At 37.7% G+C, this 16,069-nt stretch overlaps 1 protein-coding gene across 1 annotated transcript in view; it reads left to right on the top strand.

Annotated features, from left to right (window-relative positions):
• Nucleotides 1–3,255, top strand: part of ntrk1 (neurotrophic tyrosine kinase, receptor, type 1) — a 45,836-nt gene extending 42,581 nt beyond the window's left edge. Inside the window, exon 17 of the mRNA XM_060900419.1 lies at nucleotides 1,933–3,255. Within this exon, the coding sequence (XP_060756402.1) occupies nucleotides 1,933–2,118 (186 nt within the window). The 3' untranslated portion in view covers nucleotides 2,119–3,255. The remainder of the gene's footprint in view (nucleotides 1–1,932) is intronic.
• The last annotated feature ends 12,814 nt before the right edge of the window (nucleotides 3,256–16,069 follow it).

The following is a 16,069-nucleotide window of genomic DNA, read 5'->3' on the forward strand; positions in this document are numbered from 1 at the left end:
TCCACATTCACTGGATATGAGCAATCGCGTGCTCTGATTGGCTACTCTACTACTAGGATATCAGCTCATATACCGTGAGTAGAGAAAAACAAAATGGCGGACCGTGAGATGGAATAAAAACTCTACTTGAAAACAAAACCCCCCAAAAATTAAACAAAAAAAGCAACGGAATATAGAATAAAAATATTTGCTGGTAAGAATGTATCTTTTTTTTTCAAGAATTATTATTATCACATTTTTCACACATTGCTCCTGTCATTTCAACAGTTTGTTTACATTCTAAGTGGAAATAATTTTGTCTGACGTTTTGTAGAAAGTTTTTATCTCATTTCTCATCTCATCTCATTATCTCTAGCCGCTTTATCCTGTTCTACAGGGTCGCAGGCAAGCTGGAGCCTATCCCAGCTGACTACGGGCGAAAGGCGGGGTACACCCTGGACAAGTCGCCAGGTCATCACAGGGCTGACACATAGACACAGACAACCATTCACACTCACATTCACACCTACGCTCAATTTAGAGTCACCAGTTAACCTAACCTGCATGTCTTTGGACTGTGGGGGAAACCGGAGCACCCGGAGGAAACCCACGCGGACACGGAGAGAACATGCAAACTCCACACAGAAAGGCCCTTGCCGGCCACGGGGCTCGAACCCGGACCTTCTTGCTGTGAGGCGACAGCGCTAACCACTACACCACCGTGCCACCCCTTTTTATTTATCAAAATTGCAAAAAATAAAAATGCTCCGTTTCTCAAAATCCAGTGAATGTGGATAGAATAAAAGAGTTATTCCACTCAATCTGGTCATACATGAATTAGAGACAACTCAACTATCAGCTCATGTACGACTCGATTTCATGGAAGAACTGTTCATGGTTTTGGGCTTAAAAATCCGATATCGATCAGGCCCGAGTAGAAATCATTTAAAATAAATAAATAAAAAATTCACCCAAACTTAATTATTATCCAAATGATTAGTTTTGTTTCCATCATTTATTTACTCTTTGTTCTTCAGTCCAAATCCCCAGAACTCATCGCATTCCGGCGGCACTTAAACTCCGTCCTTTAGCTCAGTTTATCAACTCAGACCGACAGAGAAACGTCTTTCACAACCCAAAACCCACAGCGTGTTTGGTTCACTTCCTGTATTTTATTTTTTAGCCTGCTTTGCGCCTTGTCAGCCATCAGCTCATGTACGACTCGATTTCGTAGAATAACTTAATTCTTCCTGAAAGTAAGCAGAGCTACTCTGGAGGTTCTCCTCAAAGTAATTTTACAATGAAAATCTCTCATTCAAATGTTAAATGGCTGAATATAAATAACAATATGAAACACATTCATTCACTTAATGGCTGGACACACCCAAAGGTGCCAATACTTTAACTTGTCGTGAATGTACAGAGAGGTTTGAATGCAAATATTACCACAAGCAATAACGTCAAGAATTTTCTGTGGCTGAATCTGAAATGTCTCTCGACACTATCCTACGTAGGGAGCAGAAAGAGTCATCAGGAAGCCATTTTGGATTTTCCCTGAGTAGAAAAATGATGGATTTTAGTTGTATTATGGGATATAAATGCAAGATGATAGAAGCTACATTGCAATAAGAAAATATCAGGATGCATAAATAAATAAAATGTGAATCAAACATTAAATTAGGGTTTAAAATGAGAAACTTGAATGAATATCTAGGTTTAATTAGATAACCTGGCGACTTGTCCAGGGTGTACCCCGCCTCTCGCCCGTAGTCAGCTGGGATGGGCTCCAGCTTGCCTGCGACCCTGTAGAACAGGATAAAGCGGCTAGAGATAACGGATGGATAGATGGATAGAAAAGCAATTCCATCAGAGACGATAATCAGGACACGTGTAAGATGTTTGTCATTTGTGCGTGAATCTTGACTCTCGTCTGAATGTTTGACTCGTGTGCAGGCGATCGAGTGCATCACGCAGGGCCGGGAGCTGGAGCGGCCGAGGACGTGTCCTAAAGAGGTCCACCAGCTCATGCAGGGCTGCTGGCAGAGAGAACCACAACAACGTCTCGTCATCAAGGAAGTCTACAACCGGCTCGTGGCCCTGGTCAAGAACCCTCCGGTCTACCTGGACATCCTGGAGTGAAACGGATCTGCGATGGGATGGAGGGAGGTTTGGGTCAAAGAGACAAATCTGTGGAGGGAAAAAGAGAAAAGAGGACTGAAGAAGATCCGAGAGTCCCTCGTTCGGTCAAACTGAGCGTCCATCAGGACGTCTGGGAAGGACAAAGTTGGCCAGAACATTTCATAATAACTCCATCATAACTCCTTAAAGTCTTCAAAAATCAGCAAACTGAATCGAGTCAAATCAGCCCTTTCGTTCGAGCTCGAGGGAGAAATGTTCGTGTTTTATTTCAAAGTCCAAGACAGGAACATAAATCAGCCCTTCATGTGATCTTTGTGTCTTTTTTTCCTCCTAAAATTCACGTTGCAGTGTTTCACAAGTACGCAGTGGCGTGCCAAGTCAATCACATTAGAAAGTTCACACACCCCTTGTCTTGCCTTTGTGAATAATCACTGTATTATAAACAAACATGTTATGAGTGCACTAAAATTGCATGTATTGGATTTTCCTTATTCTTAAACAGCATTTTCATAAATCACTGGATGTGTTTATAACCACAAATTACAGTCTTTTATTTCATTTACAGCACATACAGGTACACACACACACACACACACACACACACACACAGGTAAATGGGTACACAGTTTCACAGGTGCACAACAGACATATACAGGTACACACACAACACCTCCACAGGTATGCACACAAAGATAAAACACCGGTGTAAACAGGTACACAAGAACACAAACAGATACACGGGTACAGAGAGACAGGTACACACAGTTTCACAGGTGCACAACAGACACATACAGGTACACACACACACACACACACACACACACACGTAAACGGGTACAGAGGAACAGAGAGGCCGATCCACAAGTAAACAGGTACACACAGGTACACAGTTTCACAACAAAACACACAGGTACACTACACAAGTACCCAGGCGTACGTACGTGTACACACACACACACACACACACACACAGTGTAAAAAGTTGAAATGTCTATGCTACAGGTTTATCTGTTTTACTTTTCGTCTGCATTTATTTGATAAGTTAATTTTCTCCCTGAATGTTTAATCGACTCCACTGAAACACTCTGTATGTAAAACAGTGAACAGTTCTCAGTGATGAACTGAACATTAAACTGATAAACAGACTTTCACTCGAGTGGAAACAGTGCTGCTGGTCTTCTACAGAGAAATTCTGTTGAGATTTGAGATTCAAACTCGCAGCATCATATTATTGCAACATAATATCGCATTATCACAATATCGTCACTGTCACAGCATCATGGCACCACTTCATCACATTAAAACATCATCATCACAATATCATCACTGTCACAGCATCGTGGCACCACTTCATCACATTAAAACCATCACAATATCGTCACTGTCACAGCATCATGGCACCACTTCATCACATTAAAACATCATCATCACAATATCATCACTGTCACAGCATCATGGCACCACTTCATCACATTAAAACATCATCATCACAATATCATCACTGTCACAGCATCATGGCACCACTTCATCACATTAAAACATCATCACAATATCATCACTGTCACAGCATCATGGCACCACTTCATCACATTAAAACATCATCATCACAATATCATCACTGTCACAGCATCATGGCACCACTTCATCACATTAAAACATCATCATCACAATATCATCACTGTCACAGCATCGTGGCACCACTTCATCACATTAAAACCATCACAATATCGTCACTGTCACAGCATCATGGCACCACTTCATCACATTAAAACATCATCATCACAATATCATCACTGTCACAGCATCATGGCACCACTTCATCACATTAAAACATCATCATCACAATATCATCACTGTCACAGCATCATGGCACCACTTCATCACATTAAAACATCACAATATCATCACTGTCACAGCATCATGGCACCACTTCATCACATTAAAACATCATCATCACAATATCATCACTGTCACAGCATCATGGCACCACTTCATCACATTAAAACATCACAATATCGTCACTGTCACAGCATCATGGCACCACTTCATCACATTAAAACATCATCACAATATCATCACTGTCACAGCATCATGGCACCACTTCATCACATTAAAACATCATCATCACAATATCATCACTGTCACAGCATCATGGCACCACTTCATCACATTAAAACATCATCATCACAATATCATCACTGTCACAGCATCATGGCACCACTTCATCACATTAAAACATCATCACAATATCATCACTGTCACAGCATCATGGCACCACTTCATCACATTAAAACATCATCATCACAATATCACTGTCACAGCATCATGGCACCACTTCATCACATTAAAACATCATCATCACAATATCATCACTGTCACAGCATCGTGGCACCACTTCATCACATTAAAACCATCACAATATCGTCACTGTCACAGCATCATGGCACCACTTCATCACATTAAAACATCATCATCACAATATCATCACTGTCACAGCATCATGGCACCACTTCATCACATTAAAACATCATCATCACAATATCATCACTGTCACAGCATCATGGCACCACTTCATCACATTAAAACATCATCACAATATCATCACTGTCACAGCATCATGGCACCACTTCATCACATTAAAACATCATCATCACAATATCATCACTGTCACAGCATCATGGCACCACTTCATCACATTAAAACATCACAATATCGTCACTGTCACAGCATCATGGCACCACTTCATCACATTAAAACATCATCACAATATCATCACTGTCACAGCATCATGGCACCACTTCATCACATTAAAACATCATCACAATATCGTTACTGTCACAGCATCATGGCACCACTTCATCACATTAAAACATCATCATCACAATATCATCACTGTCACAGCATCATGGCACCACTTCATCACATTAAAACATCACAATATCGTCACTGTCACAGCATCATGGCACCACTTCATCACATTAAAACATCATCACAATATCGTTACTGTCACAGCATCATGGCACCACTTCATCACATTAAAACATCATCATCACAATATCATCACTGTCACAGCATCATGGCACCACTTCATCACATTAAAACATCACAATATCATCACTGTCACAGCATCATGGCACCACTTCATCACATTAAAACATCACAATATCATCACTGTCACAGCATCATGGCACCACTTCATCACATTAAAACATCACAATATCGTCACTGTCACAGCATCATGGCACCACTTCATCACATTAAAACATCACAATATCGTCACTGTCACAGCATCATGGCACCACTTCATCACATTAAAACATCACAATATCATCACTGTCACAGCATCATGGCACCACTTCATCACATTAAAACATCATCACAATATCATCACTGTCACAGCATCATGGCACCACTTCATCACATTAAAACATCACAATATCATCACTGCCACAGCATCATGGCACCACTTCATCACATTAAAACATCATCACTGTCACAGCATCATGGCACCACTTCATCACATTAAAACCATCACAATATCATCACTGTCACAGCATCATGGCACCACTTCATCACATTAAAACATCATCATCACAATATCGTCACTGTCACAGCATCATGGCACCACTTCATCACATTAAAACATCATCATCACAATATCATCACTGTCACAGCATCGTGGCACCACTTCATCACATTAAAACCATCACAATATCATCACTGTCACAGCATCATGGCACCACTTCATCACATTAAAACCATCACAATATCATCACTGTCACAGCATCATGGCACCACTTCATCACATTAAAACATCATCACTGTCACAGCATCATGGCACCACTTCATCACAGCATCACATTAAAATCTCACAATATCATCACTGTCACAGCATCATGGCACCACTTCATCACATTAAAACCATCGCAATATCATCACTGTCACAGCATCATGGCACCACTTCATCACATTAAAACCATCACAATATCATCACTGTCACAGCATCATGGCACCACTTCATCACATTAAAACATCATCACTGTCACAGCATCATGGCACCACTTCATCACAGCATCACATTAAAATCTCACAATATCATCACTGTCACAGCATCATGGCACCACTTCATCACATTAAAACCATCGCAATATCATCACTGTCACAGCATCATGGCACCACTTCATCACATTAAAACCATCACAATATCATCACTGTCACAGCATCATGGCACCACTTCATCACATTAAAACATCACAATATCATCACTGTCACAGCATCATGGCACCACTTCATCACATTAAAACATCATCACTGTCACAGCATCATGGCACCACTTCATCACATTAAAACATCACTGTCACAGCATCATGGCACCACTTCATCACAGCATCACATTAAAACCTCACAATATCATCACTGTCACAGCATCATGGCACCACTTCATCACATTAAAACCATCACAATATCATCACTGTCACAGCATCATGGCACCACTTCATCACATTAAAACATCATCACTGTCACAGCATCATGGCACTACTTCATCACAGCATCACATTAAAATCTCACAATATCATCACTGTCACAGCATCATGGCACCACTTCATCACATTAAAACCATCGCAATATCATCACTGTCACAGCATCATGGCACCACTTCATCACATTAAAACCATCACAATATCATCACTGTCACAGCATCATGGCACCACTTCATCACATTAAAACATCACAATATCATCACTGTCACAGCATCATGGCACCACTTCATCACATTAAAACATCATCACTGTCACAGCATCATGGCACCACTTCATCACATTAAAACATCACTGTCACAGCATCATGGCACCACTTCATCACATTAAAACCATCGCAATATCATCACTGTCACAGCATCATGACACCACTTCATCACATTAAAACATCACAATATCATCACTGTCACAGCATCATGGCACCACTTCATCACATTAAAACATCATCACTGTCACAGCATCATGGCACCACTTCATCACATTAAAACATCACTGTCACAGCATCATGGCACCACTTCATCACAGCATCACATTAAAACCTCACAATATCATCACTGTCACAGCATCATGGCACCACTTCATCACATTAAAACCATCACAATATCATCACTGTCACAGCATCATGGCACCACTTCATCACATTAAAACATCATCACTGTCACAGCATCATGGCACTACTTCATCACAGCATCACATTAAAATCTCACAATATCATCACTGTCACAGCATCATGGCACCACTTCATCACATTAAAACCATCGCAATATCATCACTGTCACAGCATCATGGCACCACTTCATCACATTAAAACATCATCATCACAATATCATCACTGTCACAGCATCATGGCACCACTTCATCACATTAAAACATCACTGTCACAGCATCATGGCACCACTTCATCACATTAAAACATCACTGTCACAGCATCATGGCACCACTTCATCACATTAAAACCATCGCAATATCATCACTGTCACAGCATCATGACACCACTTCATCACATTAAAACATCACAATATCGTCACTGTCACAGCATCATGGCACCACTTCATCACATTAAAACATCATCACAATATCATCACTGTCACAGCATCATGGCACCACTTCATCACATTAAAACATCACAATATCATCACTGTCACAGCATCATGGCACCACTTCATCACATTAAAACATCACTGTCACAGCATCATGGCACCACTTCATCACATTAAAACATCACTGTCACAGCATCATGGCACCACTTCATCACATTAAAACCATCGCAATATCATCACTGTCACAGCATCATGACACCACTTCATCACATTAAAACATCACAATATCGTCACTGTCACAGCATCATGGCACCACTTCATCACATTAAAACATCATCACAATATCATCACTGTCACAGCATCATGGCACCACTTCATCACATTAAAACCATCGCAATATCATCACTGTCACAGCATCATGACACCACTTCATCACAGCATCACATTAAAACATCATCACAATCGCAACATCACAGCATCACAGTAACAGCGTCACATTATCACTGTCACAATATCACAGTGTCACTTTATCCCAGCAGCTCCCTGGGCCGTGAGCTTCATGCAAAATCAGACCTTTATTCATTCCGCAGCATCGTGAGGCTTTTTCTTTTAAAGCAGCATTAAACGCAGCCTGCAGTTTTTCTGTGAATAAAGGAGTGAAATCACTGCTCATCAATCTGCAGACTGTCAGTTTCAGTGACAATCAGCGTCTGTAATTATTACACAAATAAATATTACAGTCTGAATAAAGCTGCTGATGCTGAGTGAGAATCCTGTTCAATTCATCTCCACATCAAGCATTTTCTTACACACACACACACACACACACACACACACACACACACACACACACACACACACACACACACAAATTAAAAGCTGTGTGTTGATCTTTGTGGTATTTTCAGCTCTATTTCAGAGAAAACTATTTCAAGATTATTTTCAAGACTGAACCCATCAGTTTTTAACTCACCCTTTAAAAAAACATGAAACTCTAAACTTATTTTCTCTTCATCATTTATTATTTCTTAGTAACTTTACATTTTATAAACAGTGAAGATCTAGACATTTCTCCTCAGGAGTGTTTTTGGAAAACTTTGCCTTGAGAAACAACTCGTCCAACATTTCATACTCGGTTTCAATTTCCTACACACACACACACACACACACACACACTTCAGACAATAATCCAGAACGTTCTTCAGCAGTCCTTCTGGAGGAACTCTGAAACAAACGTTCTTCCACAGAGTCGAGCAGCTCGATTAATCCTTTCTGAAATAGTTTTTCCTGCACATAATAAACACATCGCTTTTTAAATTCATGATAAATTATTAATAGTCAAATATTTTTGCGTCGAATGTTTTACAATATTGATGTAATATTTTATATTTAAAAAAAATAAAAACAAACAAAAATAACAAAAGCCCAAAAACAGTTTCCTGAAGCAGCTGCATGGGGATGGATGGATGGATGAATGAATAAATAAAAACCCTGATGATTAAAATTCAGTTCATTTTATCAAAAGAAAAAGAGGAAAATATTTCACTGATAAATAAATTTCACATAAGATGAGATGGAAGTGTGTAGAAAATTTGTGATGCATTATTTTATAAAATGCTGTGGAGTGATGATACTTAATCCTTCTTATTATTATTATTATGCTTTTTATTATTAATACACAATAATAAGAATGTGTATTATAATAAAAATAGTATAATAATAAATTTTATACCCACCTTTATAGAAGTCAGTTCAATCCTTCTTCATAATCTTCTTCCTCTTTTACGTCTCTTTATAGCTCAATTCCACATTCAGGATTTTTTCACACCCAGGTTTTCACTTTTTGTTGCACAACTGATATTTGCACATGTTCACACGTTTGTAAAGAAGTTTAACTAAAATATACAGAATGAGGGAAAAAATAAATAAGAACTCTAGTTTATACAACACTGAAAAAAATAATACAAATAATAAAAGAATCAGTTTTAATGCATTTTAATCCTCCATCACTCTTAGCATTTGTAGAGCTGGGAATTATTTATTTATTTGTTCATTCATTTTTGAAAATGTGTGTTCAGTCCACTCACTCCCCCTTCTGACCACATCATTTCATTTTCAAAACCTGCACACATCCACAATCAGGGTTTTTTGTTTGTTTGTTTGTTTGTTTGTTTGTTGCGTTTTCGATTGAAAGTAAAGTATTTCATCAGATTCTGATTCTCTGAATGCAGGACAAACTCAGACGAGAGCACAGTTCAGAGATTAGTGCATTTTATTTTTTAATTTCACTCACAGTCTGAATTTCTCACACACAAGGTAGAAAAATACTTCATAGACAACTGTAAAAACAGGAAATTAATCAGTGTTAAAGCTGATTACAAAGTGCTGTGATATTGGAACAACAAGATCTCAGAGGAAAGCAGCACAGGACTCTGGGGCGAGACGACACACAGCTGAACCTCATTTTAATAACGAGTTAGAAATTAATAAAAAATAAATAAATACATTTTGGAAAAAAACCTGCCTTTGACCTTTAACCTTCTGCTCTCCATCTACAACATGAGGCCTGGAAAGAAAAGTCTGCTTTTTTATTCAATAAATATTCAAACACTTTTTTTTTTTTTAACACAAGTTTGTCTGATTTAATGGTTTGAAGGCAGACGGTGGAATCAGATGTACAAACTGAAACCTCAAGTTTTATAACGACCTTCCACACCTGCGACACACACACACACTTCAGCAGAAACATGACCAAAAATAACCATCATCATCATGTGCACGTGCATGTAAATGTATTTAAATTTACTTTTAAAATAAATCAGACGAACAAAAATGTAATTTTGGTGAAAAAGCATTTCAAATTCACACCGAGTCGTTTATGGAGTGATGAAAAAACAAAACCCTGAATCTGTGTTTGATGCTTTTCTGGATTTTTTTGGATGCAACAATTAATTTAACTGCATTTAATTTAATGATGTAATGTACAGTATAATATGTAATACTTTCAATTATTTTTATATTTTTATTTGTACAAATTGTTTTATACATTGCATGATGCTTTTAAGACAGTAACATTAAAGATAAATTATATTTATAAATACAAATATGAAAATTGTCATAAAAAGAATTTGAAATGAGTTGTGATTTAAAAAAAAAACTTTTTGCACAATTAATCATTTTATGACGTTACTATCTCAAGAAGAATGGAAATTCAGTCTGATTTAATTTTAATTCCGATTTAAATCAAATTTAAACACAAATATCACTGCACAGGGTCTCTGCTCCAAACAACAACAACAACACGATGCCACATCACCATCTCAGCACTTACTATTACTTTCCTTCATGATCCCAGAATCTCTGTCCATCTCCAGAAATTTGCAGCTCCACAAGGTTCCAGCAGCACACACACACACACACACACACCGTTAACCAACCTAATCACAGAAATAAATAAACGAAACAGTCGTGTGATCGAAATCCGAATCTTTAGTTAAACTTTGAAACTTTACCCCTGACCTGGACTTCGCAATGTTTGACTGGACGACGCTTCAGAACCTGCGTCTGAGCCTCGGTCCTGCAGCGACAGCGTTTGCGCCGATGAGAAAGACGAAAGTTCGTGATACAAATGAAGCGGAATGTTGTTTTCACGATGCACAAAAACTCATGAGGATGAAGCTTCAACAAGACGCTGCATGACTGGACAATCATTTAATTCCCCAGGGGTTTAAAAACTTTCATACACCGGCCACTTTATTAGAAACACCCATCCACCTGTGCTTCAGTTAACGTTCACGATGTTCAAACATCAGAACGGGAAAAAACATGATCTCACAGTGAAGTGCGACTTTCTTTCACTGTGGCATGAGTGTTGGTTTGAACCAACACCCATTTGAGCATGTTTGAAGCTGCTGATCTCCTGGGGTTTTCTGTCGAGTTTATCCAGAAAAAAAAATGGTGAGAAAAACAAAAAACAAGCATACATCGAGTGAGTGAGCGACAGCTCTGTGGGTGGAAACAAACGCCTTGTTGATGAGAGAGGGTCAGAGATCAGAAAATGGACAGAATGGAAGGATATAGTAACTCAATCACTCTTTACAACCGTGGTGAGCAGAAAAGCATCTCAGCAACAGCACAACAGAGCAACACATTGGGTTCCACTCCTGCAGCCAAGAACAGGGATCTTAGAAAATCAAAAAGTTGTTTCTAATAAAGTGTCCGGTGAGTGTATACAACCTGTGATGTTATATTTATATAAACGAGTTTGCTCGTCGTTTTCACCCAGAAGAGAAGAGGTGATTAGCGCCTTTACAGCTCTGAGGACCAGAAACAAAATGTCTGACGATAAATGAAAAACTCGCAACACGATGCTGCAAACAAACAAAAACAAACATCGCTGCTTGAGCTTTGACCTTTCCATCTCAGTCTTTCATCTTAAACAAGACGTTTTGGATAAACTGAGAAAAAGCCGACAATCAGCGATGATCGTTTATTTTACAGTATATTGGTTCATTTTATCTCAACACTTCACTATTTCTATTCTTATGAGTCGGTCAGGAACATTTTACATCAGGACGGTGCTCATAGCGCGACATAACACCGACATAAACCTTCACAAGCCGACACGAGCGTCAAGGATTGTTCCAGCAGGCACCAGCTATCAATAAATAAATAAATAATAAGCAACCGACACCCCCATCACGACATCACACTCGAGTGGAGTGATGGATGTTCGATTCCTTTTTGTCATGTTATAACACTTGACATTAGAACGTCATGACAACTGACTGCTATATTAAAGCTCATAAATCAAAGCAGGTTTTTATTTTACGATTCATTGATTCATTAAAATGGTTATAAAACGTTATCACGACGCTGTGACACAAAATTTTACATCCTATATTATAAATCCTATCTTTCTATGCATCTCTGAAGACCTGACAAATCCATTCACACCATGTTATAAAGTGTTCATAAAGCACAACACTACACATCGTTGTTTATGGAAAGGCGTTACAGTCTGGAGCGGCATCTATAACGCATTTATAAAAAGGAGCGACGTTTATAACACATTTATAAAAAGTTCTTCTCAAGAACGCATTATAAAACATTATAGCACTGTTATACCGTTTCATAATGCACTATGTAAAGCAGGGTTTGGCGATGTCACGTGTTATAAACATGACTTTCTAATAAAGTTAACAATTCATTCTGCATAATAAAGCGCAACATTTTCATAAAGGATTATAACAACAAGGTCTGTAATGCTTATGAACACCTTACGAGTGGTCATAGTTTATTATACAAAAAAAAAAAAAGATATGACCTTTAATGAAAATGTTACCAAAGATTGTACAGCAAGTTGTCATGACGTTCATGTGTCATTACAGTCGTTCTGATGTTGTGTCGTTCATTTACGACGTTTAAACTGACAAATTCAGTCCTGTATGTGATGTCTGCTGGAATAAGACTTTATAAACGGTTATGTCGGGTTATGTCAGCTGTCAGGAAAGATTTATAGAGCTTTATGAACACCAGCTTTGAGTAAAAATGTTATGACAGAAGGCTCACGACATAACATTCAAAAAAAAAACCACAACATCCAATCGGACAAATTATCAGGTGAGATTTTTGCGTAAATCGTCGTTTACGTTGGATTTTAACAGCCGTTTGAAATCGGTCTTTGAAGCGTCATCTGATGAGTTTCTGGTTTGTTCAAGTAAATATGATCTGCCTGGATGGCTTCTGAAAAAGGAAAAAAAAAATCCAACAAGATGGCCGCCGAGTGAACGGAATTCACCAGAAGGATTTCCGTGTTGCGATAAAGTGAACGTGCACGTAGACGTATCGTGACGTTATTACACAATCAGTCATCAATATTCTTAAACAATATTAGCCTAAAAACATTTCACTCTGATGAGGTTATTTAATGACATAATGCTCAAAATAATCAGAGATAATAAATATTTTACACTGTGGTTATAAATCCGTGGCTGTAAAACGACCAGGAAACAGAAACGGCAAACAAACAGCCGATTGTAGAAAGTAAATTGAGGAATTTAATCTGAATGAGATCCCTGATTCCACAGGAACGTCTTCCAGTTGGTTGGCTGCTGTTATGAATAACATTAGCATAAATTAGTGACATCATAATATCTGGTACATAATAAAAATCTCTACAAGGCACTCGGGTCAAAATGCAACATTTAAAAAAAGTTCAGTATTCGCTTCATTTAAGCCCTGACCTTCCTGAAGAGAAGAAAATATATATATACACACACACACACACACAGAGTCCTGTGCAAAAGTCTTAGCCCCCCATTTTATTCCCCCGTCAAACAAACTTTCTCGATTTCTATTTTATGACTTGGACATTATCAAGTCACAACATTACAAAAATATTTTAGAGTTCCAAGTGTTCATTTTTCCCCCAGCACAAAATTAAAATGTTACAGGAAAAATAAAATGTTTGCAAATATCTGAGCAGGGTATTCCAGAAGAGGGCTGGAAAATTTTGGGTGCAAAATTAAGGACCAAGTGTGACGGTCAAAGTGTCCAGAAGAACTGCGGCTGGTTCTGTGAGACATTCAGTAAAACCTACAGCTCATTTCCGCATAAAACTGCACTCACTGGACCTCAGACTAATTTATTTATTGCAAAGGGAATTTCCTCTCACACCAAATACTGACTTTGTTTCATTTATTCTGGTTTACTGATTACTGTTTATTAGTGTTGGAACACTTCATGTCATTATTTTTTAAGCCGTTTTTGGTCGACAGTGTTTCTTTACATTACGTGTGCCTCAGACTTTTGCGCAGGACTGAGCTCGTTTCATACCACAGAATAATTCTCGAACAGACAGGTCGTAACATCAGGATCATCAGCTGAAATACCAAACTAGAGAACTAGAAAGAACTAAAACGACTATAAAGTCAATCAAATGTGACGCAGTGACACTGCAGAAGCGCTGAACAGTTTGGAAATATTTATTTATTTATTTATTTTTTAATAGCGATGCACCGAAAAACAGAAAATGCAAAAATTCAAGACATTTCAAGGCTGATTTTTTTTTTAAGTAATCAGTTTTTCTCGTACCGTTTCATCTTTTTTTTTTTTTTCAATGAAGCTTTTGAATAAAGAGTAGGTTTGGGCTCGGCGATATGATGGTACTGTACAATATCGTGATAAAATTATAAAGGTATAAAATGCACTTCTTGGACATCACAGATATCATGATTTTTTTTTATTATAAACAGGACAAGCAGCTGATACTGAAGCTAAAATTTAGTCTTTAAATGTAAACTCTGTGACAGATTTAATCCTTTATACGAGTTACATTTATCGACATTAAAGGAAGAATCTTGAAGCATTTTTAAGTGCAGTGTTTTTTTGAAAATCGTGATTTTTTATTTTTTTTGGTCCCATCGTCCAGCTCTCTTAGTGATTTGAACAGATTTTGGTCAGCGGGTGAAGCTGAGATCCTGGGCGTGGTCATCTTTACGTACTTCCTGTGAAGGTCATTCAAGGCATTAATAAGGTTTAAAAAAAAAGCGCAAAAATTCTGATTTTTATACTTTTTATGGGGGTCCTGAAACAAAGTGGACTAACACACACACACACACACACACACACCTCATGGAACAGAGAACAATCATGTTTTTAAGAAGTGCTGTTAAGTTTGAATATAAATCTATAAGATTTTTTTTTTACTTTTTTCTTTTTTTATTTTGTAAGGTTAACAAGATTACACGCCAAACTCCACCCCTAAAATGCAAATATAGACAAAATGGTAATATATGTAGAACCTGTACTCACCGTAAAACCTTTATGTATGTGCGCTGTTCAATGGTTTATGTCAGAAATTATTTTTTAAATAAAATAATAATAAATCATCCCAAAGCCAAGTGTTTTTTTATTATTGTTTTTGGCTTAAAAATGATTAAAAATAAACCTCTCATGTCGGATTCCTTCACATCCTGCAACACAGAACAGTGCAACAGTGCAAGAACACAGATTTTCAAAAATCTATTTTAAATATATTAATTTTTTTATATTTATAATTTTGAAGAGATGTGTAAGTTATTCACAATTTTATGTATCTGATTTAAAAAGAGCTTTTTCCCCACTCAATATTTTTGCCCCGTTTGTTTTTGTTCCCCCCCTTTTTTTAAAGACAACAAACCAATTTGATTATTTTTAATTTATCATTTTATATTTTATATAATAAAACTGTTTGATTATTTTGGTGATTTTATTTCACTGAAATTGATTTAAAACCATTAAAATAACTTTTTCCCCCTCATATGATTTTTTTGGCACAGATTTAAAAAAAAAAAAAAAACCTGGTGACTCGTTCTGAGTTCATACATCGGC

The sequence above is a fragment of the Neoarius graeffei genome, chromosome 19 (genome assembly GCF_027579695.1).
Source record: "Neoarius graeffei isolate fNeoGra1 chromosome 19, fNeoGra1.pri, whole genome shotgun sequence".
NCBI classification, from domain to species: domain Eukaryota; kingdom Metazoa; phylum Chordata; class Actinopteri; order Siluriformes; family Ariidae; genus Neoarius; species Neoarius graeffei.